Source organism: Chenopodium album, chromosome 16 (genome assembly GCF_948465745.1).
Source record: "Chenopodium album chromosome 16, dcCheAlbu1.1, whole genome shotgun sequence".
NCBI classification, from domain to species: Eukaryota; Viridiplantae; Streptophyta; class Magnoliopsida; order Caryophyllales; family Amaranthaceae; genus Chenopodium; species Chenopodium album.
In genome coordinates, this window is record NC_137849.1 from 49,068,460 (window position 1) to 49,090,298 (window position 21,839).

The 21,839-nt window shown below is 35.5% G+C and overlaps 2 protein-coding genes and 1 pseudogene across 5 annotated transcripts; all 3 read right to left on the reverse strand.

Moving 5' to 3' along the window:
• Positions 1-49: 49 nt before the first annotated feature.
• Positions 50-2,203, reverse strand: LOC145586863 (putative RING-H2 finger protein ATL21A). The gene is made up of 2 exons (XM_081643821.1): positions 1,372-2,203; positions 50-650 (listed from the first exon to the last, which is right to left on the reverse strand). Exons 1-2 carry the CDS (start codon positions 2,057-2,059, stop codon positions 199-201), a joined length of 1,140 nt encoding a protein of 379 aa, XP_081499947.1. The 5' UTR covers positions 2,060-2,203; the 3' UTR covers positions 50-198.
• An 846-nt stretch (positions 2,204-3,049) lies between these two features.
• Positions 3,050-6,686, reverse strand: LOC145584489 (putative F-box protein At3g61730; annotated as a pseudogene).
• A 574-nt stretch (positions 6,687-7,260) lies between these two features.
• Positions 7,261-20,254, reverse strand: LOC145586861 (histone-lysine N-methyltransferase ATX3-like). Of its 4 annotated transcripts, none has more exons than XM_081643817.1 (23): positions 18,932-20,254; positions 18,740-18,795; positions 18,179-18,377; positions 17,754-17,867; positions 17,549-17,617; positions 17,370-17,438; positions 17,179-17,273; positions 16,908-16,982; positions 16,664-16,799; positions 15,718-15,790; positions 15,484-15,583; positions 15,261-15,385; positions 13,528-13,673; positions 13,186-13,290; positions 12,026-12,090; positions 10,643-10,862; positions 10,365-10,451; positions 10,173-10,229; positions 10,009-10,091; positions 8,928-9,066; positions 8,301-8,375; positions 7,774-7,874; positions 7,261-7,648 (listed from the first exon to the last, which is right to left on the reverse strand). In XM_081643817.1, the coding sequence occupies exons 1-23, from the start codon at positions 19,793-19,795 to the stop codon at positions 7,558-7,560; spliced, it is 3,144 nt and encodes a 1,047-aa protein (XP_081499943.1). In that variant the 5' UTR covers positions 19,796-20,254; the 3' UTR covers positions 7,261-7,557. The 4 variants fall into 4 exon arrangements, 3 of the variants coding, with proteins under 3 accessions (XP_081499943.1, XP_081499944.1, XP_081499945.1); XM_081643818.1 differs by having other exon boundaries at positions 8,928-9,014; positions 10,009-10,098; XR_014101030.1 differs by lacking the exons at positions 7,261-7,648; positions 7,774-7,874 and having other exon boundaries at positions 8,928-9,014.
• Between the last annotated feature and the right edge of the window lie 1,585 nt (positions 20,255-21,839).

The following is a 21,839-nucleotide window of genomic DNA, read 5'->3' on the forward strand; positions in this document are numbered from 1 at the left end:
TGAAACAAGGTCATTAAATGTATTCAATACTCAACTATACCAAAAAAAAAAAAAATACTCAACTATACTGTACGTGTCTATAAGATGCTATCTTCTCGCTTTCAGTACATCATATGCTCAGTACTCCAAAGATGGGGGTGGGGGGAGGAGACTTGCAATCATCTGAATGAAGTATCGCATTAAAAAAAAAAAAAAAATCTAATCTATGTCTATGTTTGTTGATCTCTTTTCCGGCGAAGTACGGCAGAGAGGGCAAGTACCATTCATCTTCAGCCACTCGTCAATGCAATCAGCATGGAAGCAATGCTGACAATCAGGTATGCATCTCAGTGTTTCCTTAACACTAAAGTCTGACAAGCATATAGGACATGACCCATCACTGACGCCTGGAACTCGCCTGCTTTCTCCAAGCACCACCTTGGCATACGATTCAATGGTAGCTTGATCAAGCCCTATTGACATTGTAGTTTCTAAATGCTGTGCTGTCTCTGCTCTGTTTCCCCCTGTCCCTATCCTTCTATCTCGCCGATCCACCATGCATAAGAATATTCCTACTCCAACTGCACATGCGATGGCTGGGAATGCAATTGAAAAGGCAATTATTCTGAAAATTTTGAGGCCTTTGCTGTTGTGTGTTTGCTCGGGATCACCTGAAATTGGAGGAGGTTAGTTTCCTAGAATCTAGAACTGCCACAACCTTCTAGGTGATGAATTTAACAATTGCTTAGTACTATCCAGCAATCATATTCTCAATAAATATTTTGACATATTAATTGTTAAAATTTTCTTAAGGCGGCAATGAATTGTTTCTGATGCAACACCCTTAGAGGAGCCTTGTCGAAGGCATTGCGCGGGAACCATAAGGGAAGTTGATGTAGAACAGATATCTCCGGCAGTTTTGTGATTTAAGGTAAACTAATGGGATTTCTGGAGATATTTAGACTTTCAGTAGCTTTAACTAATTATCAACTTGAGAATATTTAAGGTTCCTTTGCCTTTTAAGTCAAGTATCCTAATTGAACACTATAATGCATCCACCAACCATGAATAATTATTAATTTTAACCACCTCTTCCCATCTTCAACTAATCATCCCATTTAGTCAACTTCTGTTATTTGCATTTTGTAAAGTGAGAAACTTCGATCTTGGACCATTTTTTCCAGGCATTATGAATTTCTGCCTAAGCAACCAATTACATTCCTCCCCTAAGTTAACCGTAAAACGGAAGCTAACTAAAATATTACGACTTGTTCGTATGGTGGCTGTCCTGTTATCTACAGCTTCTTTATTATGTGGAAGTGCATAAAAGAAGAAAAGTGAAATGATTTCGATTTAAGTAAAAGGATGATAAGGGGAAAGAGTGCTCTTTACCTGAATTGTTGAGACTTTTGAAGCAACCGATTTGCTGGTTGCCATTGCTCTGATACCCACAAACATCTCCGCGCTCCTCACAACCTAGGCAATCAGGTACATGCCAGGATATCCAGACATCTTCACTAAGATTAGAACTGAATCCACCATTTGCAGATATTGAAGCAGGAACTGGTAAAGTCTTAATTATCTTACAAGACCTCGACACATCATCTGTAAGATCATTGAGAGAAATCGCGATGGTTGATCTTGTTGAATTGCTGAGACAGTCAATTACCGCAAAATGGGCATTTGTGAAGTTTCTTGGGCAGCTAAGGAATGTATAGTCGACATAAAAATCAGCTTGGAAAGGTGATCCAGAGGGGTCGAAACCTTGTAAAAGTCTCCGCGGGAGACAGCTATCTGGGTCGTCTATTAGCATGGTCTGTGAATCATATCTTATATTACGGACTAAGAACTCTCCAGAATGAGGCAGAGTTATAGCAGGTTGACCATGGTCTGTGCAGTGGAGGTTGAAGCCGGGGTAGCTGCAGTTTTCGTTCTTCTGCTCATCGAGGTGGAATGGGAATCGGATAGGGGTAAGGGTGTTGTTAGTGCAGGTAGTTATGGGGCAATAGGAATAGGCCAATGGTGCCAAGGTAAAAAGGAGGAGGAAGACGAGGAAAGGAAAGAACTGCACGAAACCCATCGGTTGAATGTTGAGAGGTTTTTCAACTTTAAAAAGTATTCAGGGATTTTGAGGATCATATTGATTGAAGTAAAATTAGCCAAGGACAAAGTATTTAACTAATCATAGTATTAGTTAATTTATAATTTTTTGGTAAAAGTCAATACAGTGATGGCGTAATGGATATATAGATGGCGGTGATGTGCAAGCTTGTATGTCTTAGCTCCTTTTAAATACTTATGCATGAGTAATCTATATTCTGATCCTTCTATATTTAAAGATCTTCAATATTTGAGAATAGGTTGACCATATGTATTTATATCTCTATAATAAGATTTTAAGACAATTCGTACGAAAGGACATCGAAAAAACAGAAAGCGGTACAATTAGAAGGCAGCTTATAAACAAATATAAGGTCAAAACTGTAGAATATTGACAAAAATGTTCCTGGTTTATGCAGTTTGAATTCTCAAAACAGAATTTTTGGTGCTGGATCATCCTGCTGTACTGCAGTTGCAAATACTCTGATGCCGAAAGCTATAATCTCTAGGAGACATATCTAACTTTGATAAAATTCAAGGAAGAACTAAACTATAATGTAACTAATATGGTAGTATGATGCAGAAAGTAAGTGAAAGGAGAGAAACTGCTCGGCCACTTCATCTTAGAAGCGAGCATTCATAAAAAATTCTAGTAATCTCGAGTTTTACAGCACAACATCAATCTTCCTGCCTTGCCTTGCCGGCTTAGCCTAACACAACTGCTATCCAAAATTTCATTGCACGTATGACTATAATGAGAGTAATCTTTCATTGTTTAGTTTACTAATATATATAACCTAGTGCCTAGCTTCTTAATGGAAGCTGATAAATTGACTATGATCTTTCAAGCCACCGCTAATGAGTGGTGAGTAAAGCTGGTGGTGATTAGCCTCAAAACTGCAAGTAGAAATTGATCAGCAGCATTCAAAAAGAATTGTACAAGGTACTCCAGTCGTGGCCAAGCGGGAGTTTAAAGAAGCTGCTGAGAGACTCTTATCGCCATAATTTGGCCATCAGTTCCAGCTCTCATGACATGGAATTTGACATTAATTCCTGCAGAAAAGAAAGAGGAAGCAGTTGTAGTTTCGATTAATCAAGCCGAGGAAGTCAAGACATTTAGGGAATCACAGGAAGAAAGGAAACAATGAACTGTTCTAATGAGCATGCAAAAGTAAAGACTTTATACCATCATTTTGCTGCAGATTTGTATTGACTGCAACAGCATGAAGAGTGAGCTTAGCCTTTGGCTGCCAGTCATTCTGCTTTCCGATCCATGACTTTGCGTTAAAAATCTCTGCAAGATGCCAAGCTTCAATTCATTATATAAGAATTCCTAATGCTGATTGAAGAAATACTTTATGCTGCAGTGTTTTGTTGTCTTTTGCTTAATCTTCGAAGAATGCCTCAATATAGGTACAATTATGCAGGACAACAAAATTGTCTGAAACATGTTAATTAATATCCATATTCTCACCAGCACTGGAAGCATCTTTGAGGTGTTTCATGTCTAATATGGCACCAGAAGCTCCATCTACATGTTTTTTGGTTTCATGTGAGCCGATTTGTGAGTAATCCCAGCTTCCATCATGGTAACTCTCATTCATGAAAAGCTCAAAATGCCTTGCATCTAGTGTCTGCATTGTCCCTAAAATTGCCAAAATTTATCAAGATATCTTCACTAGAAGCTAAGTTTTATAGTTTTGGTTCAATGAGAGCATTTTTGGGTTGCTCACCATCACATGTATTAAGGTCACAGACTGGGCAACGTACGAGCTGCAGATCTGGGAAGTTGGGTAAGGCCAAGGATTAGCACATTTGGAAAATTAATTGGCATTATTTAGGAAGCAATATACATGACATGAAAAGAGTTTGATTTACCAGCAATCCAGATTCCAGTTTTGATATTGGTGAGCACACATAAGCCACGAGATTGCAGCATCTGTTCAAGAGTCTCCTTCTGAGGGATCTTTCGAGGAGGACTAGTCAGCTTCTCTGTCACAATTGCTGCTGATGATTCTAGGAAAAATGCACCAATCCGAATCCAATCTATATTTTCCAATAACATGAGATATTATAAGCAGCAGTTGAACTTTCAATCAATCTGAGATATTATAAGCAGCAGTTGAACTTTCAATCAATCTAAAAGGTTATTAACAACTCTATATGGACTACAAGAAACATTGTTCCATGATCCAGATAATCTACCTAATAGAATTTCAACATGCAATGCTTAGTACTTGATGTCATTCTGATGGGAATCTAGAGGAATACCTATGTGTTTCTCCTGCTGGCGAAACAAGTAAGAGTGACTCCCATCTGCAAGAAAATTGCAAGGTGAGGTGAGGCTTTCAACACCACACACACTTATTTTGACAGTATGCTACATTCTACATTTCTACTGTAAGACAAGCAGATGTTCAAGAAAACATCTCACCAAAAGCCGATGCATATAGTTTCTTCCACTTAAAAGACACATCTCCTGGATCAGGAACTGCTAGATCGCGTAAACAGGCAAATTTCCACACACATTCTTCCGATAAAGTCTTGTAGAACCATTTGCAGGTAGTGGCTAGCATCACCAGAGACCTTCCATCTAGGTACTTGGCTATCTCAATCCATACATCATCCTCAAACCTTGAAGCACAAAGTCAAAATTCAGTTTGAAATTTCAATTTGCAACCATTATTCAAAACTACAGAAACTTCAAATAAAATAGTCCTTGTCTATTTACACAAAATCATGATAATCAGAAAGTTAAAAATCAATTGTTGAACCGTTCAATTCCACAAACATAATCAAGATTTAAGAAAAGATAATTACACACAAAATGATTCCAACTACTGCATTTTCTTTGTGAGAGCTAAATCATGAAGTTAAGTTAGCTGGACTATTACATGTTATTTTTGAAATCAGTGGAATAACTTCCGACATCATAAGCGAAAATTAAAATGTGCATGACTTATCTCAATAACATCACTCAAACAATATCTTTGTACATTGTAAAATCAAGCTTAAATTAGTTTTAGTCATTTTGCATATAATCTAAAGCGAAATGTATGTGATGTAAATTCGAAGTGTATTCGACATGATAAGCGCAATTAAACATAACATAGCTCAATATGTATAGTATGATCTCCAAATATGTACTGGAACTTGAAATTTGACTCGATCAATCTTCACATATTACACACAAAAGCTTCTGAAGCAGAGTACCAGCATTCATACCAGCTAAACAGATATATGAATAAGCTCGAAATACATACTGTGATATTATATGAAATTCAAAATGTCAGATAAGAGTAAGATTTATTAATTCACTAAAAATTCTGGAACAAAACTTTTTTTTTTTTTGACAAGAGGAACAAAACTTGAATTACAAGGTAGTGATATCGAATTTTCTCAATTAGAACAGAGCTCGATTCTTACGAATTTTGAACTACATTGTTTTGTAGATCGATATTATCTATTGAAATTTTGAAAAAACATTTTAAATTATGAGAATCATGAATTGACAATTGATTCGATCAAAACTCGCTCGTTAATTCAGCTCTCTATTTATAAAATTTCATCTGCTAATTCCAGCTCAAATTTCAAATCATCAAATTCAAATTAGAGGTTGCATTTGCAGACTAGAATTTTAAAATTACGACTAAATTATACAGAAAAACGAATTGATAAGCCGATTTCTAAAAAAACAATTTCATCGTAAATCCAGCTCACTGATTTTCAAATCTAACGCTAAACTTCTCCGATCATCGGAAAATTGAGCTTGTTCATCAAATCATTAAAATCAGAACAATAATCGACGATTACAAGCTCAAAATCACTAAAAATCTTACAAATAACGGAATTGTAAGAGTTTTACTTATTTTTCCCTCGCAAAATCCAGCTCGCTATAATTCAAATTCAACGCAAAAACTAAATAAATTTTCGTAAATCTGAGCTCAATCTTCAAATTATGAAAAACAGAATAATGTTTACAAATAAGAAGCTCAGAATTTACAGAAATTATTACAGAGAAATGCAATTGTGAAGAGAGATACCAGGCGAAAGAAGCGCGAAGAGAGAAAACGAAGAGAGGCGAGGAGAGCTGCAGGAGCAGAAAGGCAGAGTTCTCTTCAACCGTTTCCCATTTTCTTCAGAATTGCAGTGCGATTTACAGTGTTTGATGAGAGAGAAAAATTTGAAGTGAAATGAATGTGATTGAATTGTGAAAAGTTTGAGAAGGAACTGCGTATTTATACAGAAAGACGCGGGAGTGAGAGAAGTGTCGTATTTTTTGAATTTGTTTTAAGGGAAGTGGGACCCTTAGCTCATTGCCAATATCAAAAACGACGCCGTTTCCTTTTTTTTTTTTTTTTTTTGTTCTTAAAATTTGCCCCTTTTTTGGCATTGAGCAATATGCTCAATTTTGATACAGTATTCATAATGTTTAAGCTATAGTCCATGGGGTGGTTTAGGTAAGAATGTCTTTGGAATAAAAACGCTCAAGATTGAGTATTTTGTATAGTTTTTAAGAGTGGGAAAAGTTCTTAATTTCCTTCTACATTTTGGATAAAAAAAAAAAATTGGATCCTCATGCCTAGGATGGACTATGACTTGCCCATTACGCACAAGTCGTGTCATTGCGACTACTAGTCCTTGCATCTATGGCATTCGATCATGAGATATAGCGCCTATGCCAACATTTGAAATATGCCATACTAAATGGTTATTTGCTTTGTAAAATCTTGATATCCAGTAATAACAATTTATAATGTAAGGTTGTCCAAAACTATTCCAATATTCCAAAAGATCTAATATCTAATCTGAAAGATAAATATGGTACATGGATCAATGTGTATTTCGTTTTGGGTAATCAATTCGAAAATGGGTAGTATTTTCACAATTTACGTACCTAAAACCGATGAACACCCTTTTACCCCCAACTTCAACAATAAGCAGGTGCCCCCTCAGAACTCATTAGTATTATCCTTGTACCAGTGCAATCTATCCTTGCACATTTCACACTTCATCAATGTTAAGATCAAATGGTTTTGACTACCAAAAAAATTAAAAGAAACAAAAAAAAATGAAGCAAAACAGAGTATATGGAAACCTATACTAGATATGATATTAGACTGGCAAAATTAATTCAGGTACAATTACCACATTTATACAAGATATGATACGAGTCTGGGATATTACAAAAGAATATTACTCATAAAAAATTAATAATTCTATATTTACATTCGAAGAATGAACTCGTATACAAAATCATCACCAGCAATAGCTATCTATGCCACAAGTTGGTAAATTTACAATAGTATTGTCACAAGAGATGAAGAAGAAGGGTGATGGAGCAAACTTCTTCGTTAGAACTTTAGTAGTGACGGTTCTTCCACAAGTTAGCACATGTGTCAGTTCAAGTAACTCTATCTATGCCTGTAAAACTTCGGGTATTTCTTCTAAGCTTGTAAATGGCAAAAATATTGGTGTTTAATTCATGAATTTGCGGCAGTTAGGAGCTCTGCAAAGGCAAGGGACTTTTGACTCATCACGTTCATCAGGATCAAACAAGTAATCATAACTGCAAAAGTAAAGAAGCCTATTAAATGAGAACTCTACTCATAGTTTCTCAAAATAGTATTCCGTAAAAAGTAACAAGGCAAAAATAAACAATCAAAACAAGTCAAAGCAAGAAAAACTGCATACGTGAGCTCATCACCAGCAGAGACATTAATCTTGGCAATAAGCACAATCCGGCTTTCCTGATTACCCACGCTCATAATCCTAGCATAGCAGTTGGGCATGCACTGTGAAAAACAAAATGATCTCATCAGGTTAAATATATTGTGTAATTCATGATTAAACAAATATTCTAATAAAGGGATGAAGGGGCAAATCAACTAATCATGAAGAATCACACAGCTCCGTACAAAAAGGGACATATGTTTGGCAACTGTTTTGACTGAGTTTTCAAGTAGAGCCAGCCCCAAACAATAAATGACAGTTCAGATTTATTTCAAATTCAGAGCCACATTCAATAATGTATGCATGTTATTGTTACTCAAAAGATTATCACATTCACTACCTGAAACTGTGTGAACAACCTTTAAATCAAATATAGGAACATTATATTCCAATTCCATAAACATATGGATCAGCAAAAATGAAAAGCTGCATAACTACAGCAGGATAGTAAAAATAAAAAAATAAAAAAAAAAAAGACCAGAACTTACAGAATGGTTGATTAGGCGAGCAATGTTACCCTTGTTTGTAGCATCAATTACTACATCCTCACTGATCTTAAACAGCTGCAAAAACAAAAGAAAATTACTACTACCATTACAAAATACAAACAATTAAAAATTAATGCACAGAATTTGAAATTGATTGCTAACTGATGTTTGGCCAGAAATGTTGCATGATATTCATTTGTAGACCAAAGCAACCAGTAATTTAAAGAGTATAACAAACTCAACAGAATCATTCAGGCAATTCAACAACTGTACCAAGATATTTTCATGCCAAATAGTGAACAGATACAGACATGCCACTCTTTAAGCCCTTCGATAGCACACAGCTTTCTGCCTTTTCTAAATGCCATAACCAGAGGTCCCGAAAGGTAAAAAGCAGGTAATTCACAAACATTGTGTTACAAAAGGCATGTAGCACTCTTTGCTATTTACTTAATCCTTGCATGAACTAAAAGCAAAAGGTATCGCTTTACAGGCTCATTTGCTATATAAGCCGAGGACAAGACAACAGATATAGCCTCTATGCTGATTCCACACATCGGCTTGTGTGATACAGCTGATATCAAACAGCAAGAGCAGGAAAAACTGATAAAAACGCCTTTCACTTACATAACAATCTTTTCCACTTCGGCGATATTGTGCCTCTCGTAAGTCAGCAACACTGCGCCTCACCTGTTCACCACGATACTCAAGGACCTGAAAAACAAGTTTCTCAATCAGCCAACACTTCACCACGATACTCAAGGACCTGAAAAACAAGTTTCTCAATCAGCCAACACTTTTAAAACTTTATCTTATATAAATAACATAAAAATCCTTCTGCTCAACGGTCCAGTTCTCCAGTATGAAGAAATAAAAATTAAAAGAAGGCCAACCAGACAGTTCAGACCCAACACCTCAGGACCGAGCCTATTTTTTGGTTCGTCAAAGCCTGAACCCAGGGCAGTCTAACCATTTATCAAGTAAAAGATAAATTGACTCCCAAGTCAGGAATCAAATATTTTATGTGAAGAAAGCCATGCCGAGCAGCCATGGCCTTGACCTAGCCCCTTTGAACTAGCACAACCTAAGTATACAAAGTTCATATAACCCCACTCTTACTAGCTCCCCAATTGCTTTCTCCATCTACTGTTTTCCATCAATAGCACTACCTAATTCCAGTCATTTCCAAACTCAATTCTATTAATACTACAATCAGTTTGTGTTTATCTGAACTTGACACCAACACCATATCTGACCCAATCCAAAGAAATATAATTGGAATTGATCTATTTTCATAACAAGCTAATTGACAATAGACCCAAAAATGACCTACGCTGTTGACCAACCCGAACCACGTAAATCCTCAGTTCCTAACCCATATATGACTCCTTAACAAACCTAACCCAAACTGACCCATTTAACACCTCCAGCTAAATTCCACATATATTTATCTTCATTCGCAAATTGAGGAGGATAACTATATTTCAGGATTTGGACTCATTGAAATGAAAACTTTTAATGCAGAGTGGTTAACATAAAATCTATAAATAAAAAGAAGCCCACACATAGGTCTAGGTCTGCCCAATTATGTCCCAGTCACATCCATCAATATTCCCCAAAATGGTTCCAGACAATACAGTAATAGAGGGGTTCTAAAATTAAGAAAAGAAGTATACATGAGAATATATAATAATTATCATCACAATACCATTTCTCCTTCTTGAATACTCCGACGTGCAAAAAGACCCCATCCATGAATTCCAGATTTGCCAAAACAAACCCTCTGATTCTCTGTACTCTGTTCCATTGAAATTATTATTAAGACATCCAAACATAAGCGCTAGCAATAAAAGGTAGAGAAGAGAAGCTTGCCTGCAATTGACGAAGGCGCTCCTTGAAAGAAGAGAACTGTTTTGAATTGTTACCCTCCTGTAGAGCATATTTAAAAAACATAGACTTTCATCAAGCTAGTTATGTAAACCAAAAATTTCCTTTAATCACAATACTAAAGCATAAGTGAAAATATGTACCATAACCATGGGCCAGCAGAGAGCATAAAATTACCTTGAAAGAATTCATACTGTCAATCTTAGTTATATCATGATGAATTGGCCCCATTAACCGATGGAATATTGGCTCTTCACCTGCTTTCTGGAAGAAAAAAAATGATAATATGATAAATGAGCAAGCGCGAGCACATATGATAATGATAGAGGTGACCTCAGTGATTGTAACATATGCAGTAGTACTGTAGAAAAGCCACAATTAATATACTTGAAGGTCTTGAACCAGTGACGAACAAACCAATATACCAGGAAATACAACAAGCAAGACAAGAATACCTTATTCTTGGACCTCGAATATATCCGGCATCTTGCAGAAGACAGGGGGTCAAATTGCTCTGAGTTTGAAGGCAATGGGTCAGGAAGTTCAACTCTTTTAGAAATGAGCCTTGAACCTTTGAAGTTTCTCCCTTGATTCTGGTCTTGAAGCAACATTCTGGAAGACAAAAAAGGCCTTTCTGGTGTTTGCACAACTAGGACAGCATCTGGATTAGGGTTCCTGAATCAGATACACCCAACAAGTAAACAACAGTAATAACATTGAAGTTTTTCAGGTATAAGCCACTTTGGGTCAATCAAAAACTGGGGTTCAGAGGGAAGGATGACAGATCTACATACCATACATAATGTTTCCAAGATAAAATTTCCCCAGTACACAACTGTTGGCATTAAAATGTTTTGTATGTACATATATAAATAGGAACAAAGAGAGAGAAGACAAGCCTGAAATGACAAAATTAATACTATATGCAAATAAAACTTCAAACAATCCAAAAACATTTTATATCAGTATAGCACCCTGAAACCTTTTTATTCACATTGAAAAGTTTCAAACAGACCCCAAGTCCCTCAAATGTATGTAGATCCAAGCTAGACTATGAGAAGAAAGAAAATGCTATGCTCTATGACACTCATTTGATCTTGTAACCTTTTTGCAAGTCAGCAGAGCAAGAATTCCAGATTTGGTATGCTTGCTATAAAACAAATGTTTACCAACACCCTCCACAAACAAAATGCTTCACCCACTAGGTTGAGACAGAAAAAAAGAAAAGGAATCCCCAGTAAACCATCAGGCGATAGATTCATGCAGAGACTAGAGACAGAAAAACTGAAAAGGAGTCACAATTAGCTAAAGAGAGCAAAAGCACCCTCAAACTTCTCCAAATCCCATATAACATTGATGCAAACACATCAACCATTGTGTCTTACAATCGATATTTAAGAAAATAGAACTGAATTTCTGGCCTGTTTAGTTATTTGGTTTAAGAATGATTGGCCAGAACAAACGGATATAACATATACTCGTGGTAATAGAGGAGCATATCAATGGTAAGCGACAGCTAGCAACCCCAACTATTAAAAAAAAAAAAAATGACATATAAACAGTAAACAAGACAATTGATTATATACTTGGAACATTATCAATTACTTAAAAGCCTAAAAATCATTCAACCCTCCCCTTTAAAAATACAGAAAACAAATTATAATATTTGATACCTGGCAACTGTTCATCAAGACTAAAAACCCAACTTCATTCCCCAGGAAATCTAGAAAGAAATATACAATCAACATGCTAGAGGTGACAGCATGACATAGGATACAAGGAATCATTTAATTTAGCTAAATAGATGAAAAGGCAGAGAGAGAAAGCACATATGTTACCTATGAAAAGCGCAGTATGATGCCTTTCTTGTTACTTGTACTCCTTTCTTCTCCATACAGTGTAACTGTAAGACAAATTTGTAGGGATGCAAAGGAGTAAGCTGTTTGAATCTGATCCACTATACACAGACTAAAAACAGTCTACGGGTACAGGAACACACAATGAAACTTCATAAATTAGTCCATAACTATATAAGCCTAACCAATTACTTGGCACAGAAACTCTGCTATACAGCAGATAGCTGCTTACTACCAATATGGATGATCAGCAAAGCAAAGTATACAGGACTCAGCATTGCACAAGTCAAGAAGCTCAAAATAAGCTACCATCATCACAAAAACACACATCCTTGCTCCCTAATCCTAAAAAGTACAAGTATCTTATACTTCGTTGCTGTCTTAGAAAAATGAAATAATTCTAAATAAATGCAGATAAGACTTGGTGGGGTGTTCTGGTGGGAATAAGAAAGAAATTGATGTCATGATGAGAGAATTTAGATAAAAATTCAGTTAGGAACAAATTTCCTTAGTATATTAAATCAAAAAGAGAATAAGGACGAGTGGTACAGATATAAAGGAAACCAAAAAAAAATAGGGGAAAGGGAGGGATAAAACCCATTTCGGGTCACATGACAGAAGATGCCTCATGAGCATGGAGCCTTCAGAAAGGGTTAAAAATCTCAACACAAGGAAAACAATTTGAGCAATATTCCCCATGAGCATGTAGCCTACAGAAAGGCTAAGAAAAATTCTCAACACAAGGAAAACAATTTGACCAATGAACATTAAGGGCTCCTAAAACAATTTTAACTTTCAACTACAAGCAATCAAAAAGTACTGTCAGTTAAGACTTTAAAATATTAACTGAAATATGTTCTTCCAAAACAACTAATATTATGAGAACTATATCTCTAAGGAAACACAAAAGTCAACATGCAATCACTGATTTGCAAAAAAATCGTATCAATCACATAAATTTGCAAATTTCAGCAGCCTCCATTTATGAATGTGGTGCTTGGTGCTCCAGAGACTGGTAGGAGAAAAACTCAACCATCATTCAATTCATCAATTCCCTTTTCCAAAATCAATTAATAGATTCAGTCCATAAATTTTAGTACACAATTCCTCACCAAACATAAAATAAACAGATACAAACTTACTTCCATGCAATATCCAGCTCTTGCTGCACATGTTGCGTGATAATAGGTAGGACATTTGCAACACTGAATGCAAGATCCATGAATCTGCTTACATATTACGCATTTCTGCCAACAACCAAAAGGCATGTAAGTTAGACGCATAGAATTCACCAATCTACAAATCTACAATATTGCCTATTACGATTAAACAAAAAAAAAAAAAAAAAAATATTAAAGCCTAGAGCCAAAACATAAAGAGCGTTTAGATACACATATTTATCATTTGAATAAAAAATAAAATCAAATATATAATAAATTAAAAATAATAGAAGGTTAAGGGAAAAAAATAGGAGAAAATAATACCTTCATAAATGAATTTGTAGGAAGCCTCAAAATCCCTATTGCTGGTTCCATATTTTCATCATCTAGGAAAGCAACTTCAGGTTGAAACCAAGCACATGTGACATGAACCCATAATGTGTCAATTTCAGTAGGCTTCAGAGCACCTCCTATAGAAAAGAAAGCCAAGAAAGAGATTAAAGTGTCAGGGCTCTGCAACAATTAATAATTTAATAAAACACATACAACATTGAAAAGCAAGACAAACGCACATTGGATGCACATATATAATAAAATGAAATAGAAAATTTTATAAGAGATCTTCTTGACTACAAAAAACATTATTATCCCTGCTAACAAAAATATTGCTTTCTAAATGATAAATGTATGTATAAGAGTAGCTAGGGTAGCTAACTGAGCCATTTTAGATGAGTTATCCAGTCTATAATACTTTTTCCATCAAGAGTTCCAGACCATAACTTAAATTCAAGTTGTGACCTCCTCCAAATTTTATAAGGTATAAAAGGAAGGCATCAGCAAAACATTAATCCCTGTTACACATATATCCTCCATCTAGACCACAGAATGTGCATTTACACAAGGACCAGATAAGAAAACCTACAAAATATTTCCCAAAGTGTTAAAAAAATTAAAAAAAAAAAAAATATATATATATATACTCCCTCCGTTACATATTACTCGCAATATTTTATGTCAATACCCCTTTGTAGCGAGTAATATGTAACGGAGGGAGTACATATAATAAAAAAATAAATAAATAAAAAAAATAATAAAAAAGGAATTCATCAAGGTAGCCAATGAGGTCTGCTAAATGAAACCAAGATTATATCTCCAATGGTGTGTCTTCTAGTCTACGTCTCACAAGCCCTAAAAAAATGTAACCAATTTCCCTTTCTTTATTCCCAACTCTAAGCCTACAACCTTTAAACGAATACCTTCATTCCTATTCTACTTTTTAAGGTGTTCACACACATCCATCTCATCATATGCATCTTTGTTACACTCATCTTTCTAATATAAACCATCCTAAATGCCCAACAATCTGTTCTATATACCAATGCTGGTCTTATAACTTCCATATACAGTTCTTCCTTTAACTTAAAATCACACATCACCCTAGTTGTTGTCCCCAGCTATAGCACCTGAGTCACACTTAAAATTACACATCACCCTACTTTTTGTACAATCAATCCAAGGTGATTAAACACTTATTCTTAGGCAAATCCTTACCATCCAATGCTCCTACATCCTCGTTTGACTTTGTCTTGGTACTAAACAAGCACTCCATGAACGTAGTTAGCTTTGTTCTGACTTAAACTAAGCCCTCAAAATTCTTAATTTTGCCTCCAACACTCTAATTAAACCCACCTGTAAATTCGTCCACTAGGACAATCAATATAATATCATCTGCAAACAACATACAAAATAGTATCTCGGCTTGGTTTGACCAAGTTAATTCATCTAATATTTTTGGAATAAAAAAGGAATTTAAGGACTCAATGCAGATCCCTCGTGTAAACCAATCATGATAGGGAACTCCTTCATTATCCCTCCAAAAACCTGTATATTGGTTTTCACATCTATATTGCTAACTAAGTATAATTAAAAGGATTTCCCTATCTCGACATTATCCAACAAAGCACATCTTTGGGCACATTTTCATGAGCCTTCTCTAAGTTAATGATATTCATGAGCAGATACTTCTTCCTTGTCTTATCCATAAATAAAATGCATACCTTTAACAGGACAAAGGCAACACTCCCTCTTCATGTCAGGAATTTCACATGCTCTGCAGACCCAAGATGTGAAATCTTGAACATTTCTGGCTCCATAACATTCTTGATGAACAGCTATTTGACACCTGACCAACAGTGGAAAATATTACATTTAAATAGCTAAACAGGAAATTGAGCGGCAAGATCATATGTAACCTAAGTAGGATATAAATATAACACCCACCTGTTGCAAATAATTATCTTATTATAGTCCCAGTCTTCAACCCAGCGACATACAGCACATCGTTCGGTTGTCCATTTCGCATATACTGGTTCATATATTTCTAGGCAAAAGAACAGCACATAAGCCTCATTGAAGAGCAGATAGTGCCATAGAAGCAATGAGGCATAATGCCGTAATATGAAATCAATGCATATGTTTGTTAAGAAAATTTCCTAGTCAAAGTAAGAGCCCCACCTTTCAACAAGCCAAATAGCTTTGACCGATCCAGCTTCTGATTATCACACACACTTGCTCCAGAATCTGTGAGCTGGGGAAAGAACAGGTTCCAGTGTTAATGCAGTTCAACCTTAAACAGGTGATGACCCTTTGAAGAAAAGATAACCCTCTGCTAATACAGCATCTTTTATGGTTCTTTGGTTCTACGGTAAAAATGCAAAGAAACACTAATGCCACAGGCCACAGCCTTACCGCATGCACACACAATTTTAAGGATAAAAATGTACGTTGAGAAAGATAAAATCCTGAAAATTTTACATCCAACAGAATAAAAGTACGACATACATTCAACATATTCTCCCCCACTAACATAGCAATATCTGAATAGAAACGGTATGATACGACAATTGCTCTAACTAGGAAGATTATAAAAGAAAATCCAACAGATTATAAAATAAAGAAACAAGGACAATCTGTTCCATAAGAGCATGTGACATCCAAATCATTTGCTTTAGTTTATGAGACTATGAGTAGACTAAAATGCACTAAACTTTGAAGCCCTGGTAAAAGCAGAACAGATACAACATACGAGTACAATACTGCTGTCTTTTTTCTTTTTTCTTTTGGGGGGGAGGACAGGGGGGGAGGAGCTAGAAATCCCTAAACCAAACACCAGAAGTTAACTGCTACGCATAACTTCATGACTTCATCACCTTAATGCACTGTCAGAATGAGTACCAAAAGGATACAGTTGAAAACCAACAACATTTGCTTATTATGGCATACTTGAATGTGCAGAAACAAATTACACACATACAAAGATCAGTAAATTGGTAACACATAATAAAAATAAAACACAGGGGCAAGTGATACTGATTGCATGACACAACTATGCTAGCTAAATCCAAGATAGTCCTAATGTTCTTTTGACATATTCAAATTAAAGCAGAAAGGACTGCCTTACCCACTGATGCAAGGGGATCATTGAGCCTTTGACTTTAACGCTATGCTTCCATTTCTTGGCTCTACAACCAGTGTGCTTTTCCCATTCACTTAATGACTGCTTCCTTGTCCCACATTTACCACACTTACACACAACCCTAAAAAGAAGAGCACAGGTAATCAAATTAATCACAGATTGTTCGCAAAATGTAAAAAAAGAATTTAAAAGAGCATAATATATAATTTTTGTAACATTCAGGACTTACAAGTGAAGGCTTGGGATATATGATGCTTCCATACCATTGCACAAAACAGTTACCTCATCGGATGGCACAGGTTGTCTGTATCATACAATAGTAACTCTTACCAAATTGTTTGAGCTCAAAGTAGGTTGTATAAATGCCAGAAACAACAATAATAGTAATAATAATATAAGTATTTACTATAAATCTATCATAAATTATTATAACAATATTAATAATGATGATAGCAATGAAAGTAAAGTAACAGTAACAACAAACAGAAGTAAACACGTACTTTGGCTTGACTTCAGGTAGAGCTACAGAGTATGATGGTTCAAATGCAAACTTTGGCTTGCAATCAGGGCAGTAATATTCCGCATCTTCCAAATCCTAAGATAGAAACAGAATGTACAAATAAATCCTCTAAGCACAGTCTTTACAAGCACCAGGTCTTGTCAATACAACAAAAACAAAGAGTGAACCAACCTTGAGATTTTTGCCACAGATTTCAGCACACTCAGCATGCACCCAAACATCACAGCCATCACAGCAAACCTATGCGAGAAAAAGCTTAGTGCCATATCAAGTGCATCTAAACAGAGAGGGGGGGGGGGGGGGGGCAAGCATCATGTATGATGTATCTAATCAGAATTGCAGAGCCTCACCCAGCTTCCACCATCAGAGTGGTGCCAGATTTTCTTGCACACACCACAATACTGCTTTGACTTCAGTAACTGCACCATAAGGGTATGTTAGCTCGGTGTTTAAGAATCAATTTACAGGCTTTGATATTTAACAGCATAAAAATAACAATCTTTAATAAATATAACATTTTCAATGAAGCAAAAAGGCCCAGTTCCAAAATTAAACCTTGACACAATGTTTACACAACGGCCGCCCTTCATGAGAGGCAAAGGATTTGTACGAAAGAACCAACCCACATCCACTGCAAGGGCGCGTATCTCTCTTCTTGTCATGAATATCCTGGACAACAATTTTAAAAAAGGAATTAAAACAAAAAAAAGGAAGCATATTAAGCAAGAGTGCAAACAAAATTTCATGCGCATCAAAGTCTTCTTTTACATTAGGAAAAAGGTGATTAGAAGAAACAAGAACACATCCAACTTATACTTTAGGATGAGAGTTTTAGTATTTAACAAATAACTTGGAAGCAAAGACTTGTCGGAATGCAAATTATAACCAAGTGCTACATAAACAACCACATCAACATTCACTCTCTCTCAAAACTAAAAATTATTTCAAATGAGCAAAAGAGGGTGTTGAGAAGAACATGCCTGGTGTTGAGAAAGGCATTCTTGCAACTGGTTGGAACCAGTAGTCTCGTGAAAGCCCTGAGGATTGACATCATAAAGAGATGGTTTTACCATTCCTAACTGCTCGTCTGTAAACCCTTGCTCGGCCAAAAGGGCCTCCTCAATGGCCATTCTGAAATCACTGGGCTTGCACTTATGCAAATCAGTCTGCCCCTGAAATCTGGATAAATACCATGAAAATCACAGTGAATCTTGTTGAGTCATACGGCAATTAAAATTGACTGTTAAGTCCAATAGATGTCTTCAATATCCTTAAATTAATGCCATTATAATCAGTGTAATTTAAACAGTTACCACCTTCGAAAGTCATTTTAAATTTATAATAACCTCTAAACAAATCAAATTCAAATTGATGCACGCCAAGTTGGGTTTGTGACTACACACTAAGCCAGTGTGCCCCTACGACTGAACATAAAACACAACATACAACTTGTACATGAATTTACGAAACAACAGCCATCTTCTTAGGATAGAAATCAGTTGAACCCAAACAGTCCAATAAACATGTCAAAAATAACTTACTTGTCCAGATAATCGATAAATGGGAAAATCATTCCTCCTTTAACCCATGAATAGTCCTGCTCATTACCAACAATCAACATCAAACAATAGTTTAGAAAACTATGCTAACATTCAGCTATGCAGTAATTCGAAATTCAAAATCTACAGAAATGCATATTTCAGTTCCCGTTATAAGGTAAAAGAGAAGCTCACCCTTTGTTTTCCATTCTTGGAATAACCAAAGTACATGACACAAGTAGCACCTGGAATACACGAACTCAAAACTGCCTCCGGTGCTTGCAACATTGGATCAATTACAATAGCAGGCCACGCAGGATACCTCTTCCCTGATTTTGCCCACACTATATCACCCAAAGCAAAGTCCTCAGGTCCATAGGCCACTTTCTTCTGTTTCGACTTCACCCTCGCCCCTCTCCCTGCACCCTTCTCACTCGAAAGTGATCGAGCCACGGGCACATACTCATTATTCGATACAAATGACGACGAATTCCACATATTTATTGAAGGTTTACTATACACAAAATCATCCATCATCCCATCTTCTTCATTGTCCTGGCAATAGGGATGATACTTATAACTTGGCAAGTTTAATTTCTCCTCTTTGAACTCTTTTTTAACCAAATATGTACTGAAATTCGAGCTTTCGGGTTTATTCTTCTTATTATCTCGTCTTTTCAAATAAATTTCGTGCAAACCTGACTCAATATCAGCAAATTTAGACTTACTATCCTTCTTTGATCCAACAACAGAGTCATTAAACCTCGAAGGCAATACCGGAACTCGCCCTCTCGACGTTTTTCGAGAGTACACTTTGCTATACCTTGAATCAGACTCAGTTTCTTCACCAAGTGATGAACCCTCGGTAAAAGATGAGCTCATTGGTGCATCATTCTCAAACTGAGCTACCCCATTATTCGAAGAATAACAATGTGCAGCAATTTTTCGCTTCTTAGGAGGCACAGAAACGCTGTAATCATCTTCTACAACAGCAGAATCATCAAAATCACATCGTTTCAGATCTGGCATTTCCGAATTTGACAGCTGTTTAACAATCATCTCTCCTCAAAACTCATCGAAATTCAAATTAAATTAGGATTCAACTCCAAAAACCTAATTTCTCCCACCAAAAACCTCGGAGAATCCCAAATTCGTTAATATTATCAACAATTTCTACAACAACAACCCACACTTTTCCAATTGCTCAAATACTGCGGAAAAACGTTAAATAGAAACCCTAATTAAAATCACCAAATCAATCCACAAAAAGCAGCCAAAAGCATGCAATTGAATTCTGAAACTTTCCAATAAAATCGGATAATTAGGAAATTAGGGAGAAGATTAGATGAAATAACTGATTTGAGATTTGAAAAAGAAGTAAATGAAATTGAAAGTGTGGAAATTGAGGATGAATAAGAATACCGGAAAAGTGAATTGGAGGAGAGAGAAAGATAACTGTGAAAGAAAAACAGGGAAAGAAAGAAAGAGAGAGAGGATCTGACTAGTGGTTGAGGCGGATAAAATGGGAAGCAGGAGAAACAAACGAGTGTTGTATTTTATTTAGGAGGTTTTATACGAATTGGTTAATTTAGGAATTAATAAGGTTTATTAATACGAGTAATTACAATAATTGGGGCGCGAGGGTTTTAGGGGCTGTTTGGCTCCAAAATAAATAGAGTGGGAGAAAATACGAAATTCGAAAGTCGAAATTTGTGGATAGGACCTGAAATTGGTATTCGGGTGGGTCGGTGGGTGGTAGTGGGGTTACCTGCTTTTTGACATGGGTTGGCTTGGTTGACAAGTTTCGGGTTCTTTTGGGGCTTCAAGGCTTTGGGTTTTTGTGTCCCTTTTTTAATTTTTGTGTACGTTAATTTATTGCATTACGGATTAATGTTTTTACGTTACAAAAAGTTATTAGTTTTTTAATAATAAATTTTATCTTATAAAAAACTTATAAGATAAAAATTATTATCTTATATAATATATAATCATGAATCTATAAGAAAAGAAATTACACATTAAAATAAAATTTAATCGACGGACAAATTAAAAAATTTAAATTTATTCTTTAAGGGGTTATAATAGTTACCCTCAAACCAGATTACAATAAATGTAATGTACAAGGTACAACCGCCTTACAAGCTTACACAAGACTTATTGAAGGTTAAAAAAGTAAAAAATTATCGGTTGGTGAAAAGTTGAATGGTCGTGTTAGCTAATTTTGACTACTGATTTGATTTATAAAAAAAGGGGGGGACTTGCTTGGTGAAAATTTGAACCGGTCGTTTTAGCTAATTTTCACTACCTCATACCCCATAGCATATTGATTTGATCAATTGATTGTATTAAGCCTATCATATAAGAGTGTTCAATAAATAGTTAAGTTCTTAAAACTATTTATGCAAAATGAACAATATTAATATTGACATATTTTATTGTGATGGCAGTTTTTTGGGTTAAATGAGTGTAGAATAGTTATTTCCCAATAAAGTATTTGAATAAGCCAATGAAAAAGTTTTTCTAAATAGTTTATTAAAATAAACTTATTTGGTGAAATAACCTCTTTTAATTTGCTCACCACCAAACACCCTAATTAGTTTATTGTAATAGTCAATCGGCTAACATTGATCAAATAAGCTAATTTTGCCTCAATAAGCTCTTTACTAAACACCTTCATCATCTTGCTATTATGTAACTTATCCCTCGTCTCTTCAACTAAAGTGTTTAAATACTTCTACACTATACAAAAACTCCATGTAATTGTAGATATCGTACAGTTTTATTTCCAAATTCAAATGCAAGGGTATAAAAATAAAAAGTTTGTGGTCTTATTTTTTTTTACTTTTTTCAAATTTAAATTCAAATAATTTAGATTAAATAAGATAAATTAACATACTATCTCCATTTCATATTATTTGCAACGATGTGATATAAAGCAGAGAGAAAAAATATCTAATCGTTGCAAATAATATGAAATGGAGGTAGTTTTTAAAATCAGGTGAATCACGGGATATATCTTAGAGAGAAATTTAGGAAGTATTCCGTATATGTTTATTGGGCCATAAAACCGTGAGACAGGCCAAGTACAACTCAAGATTATGGG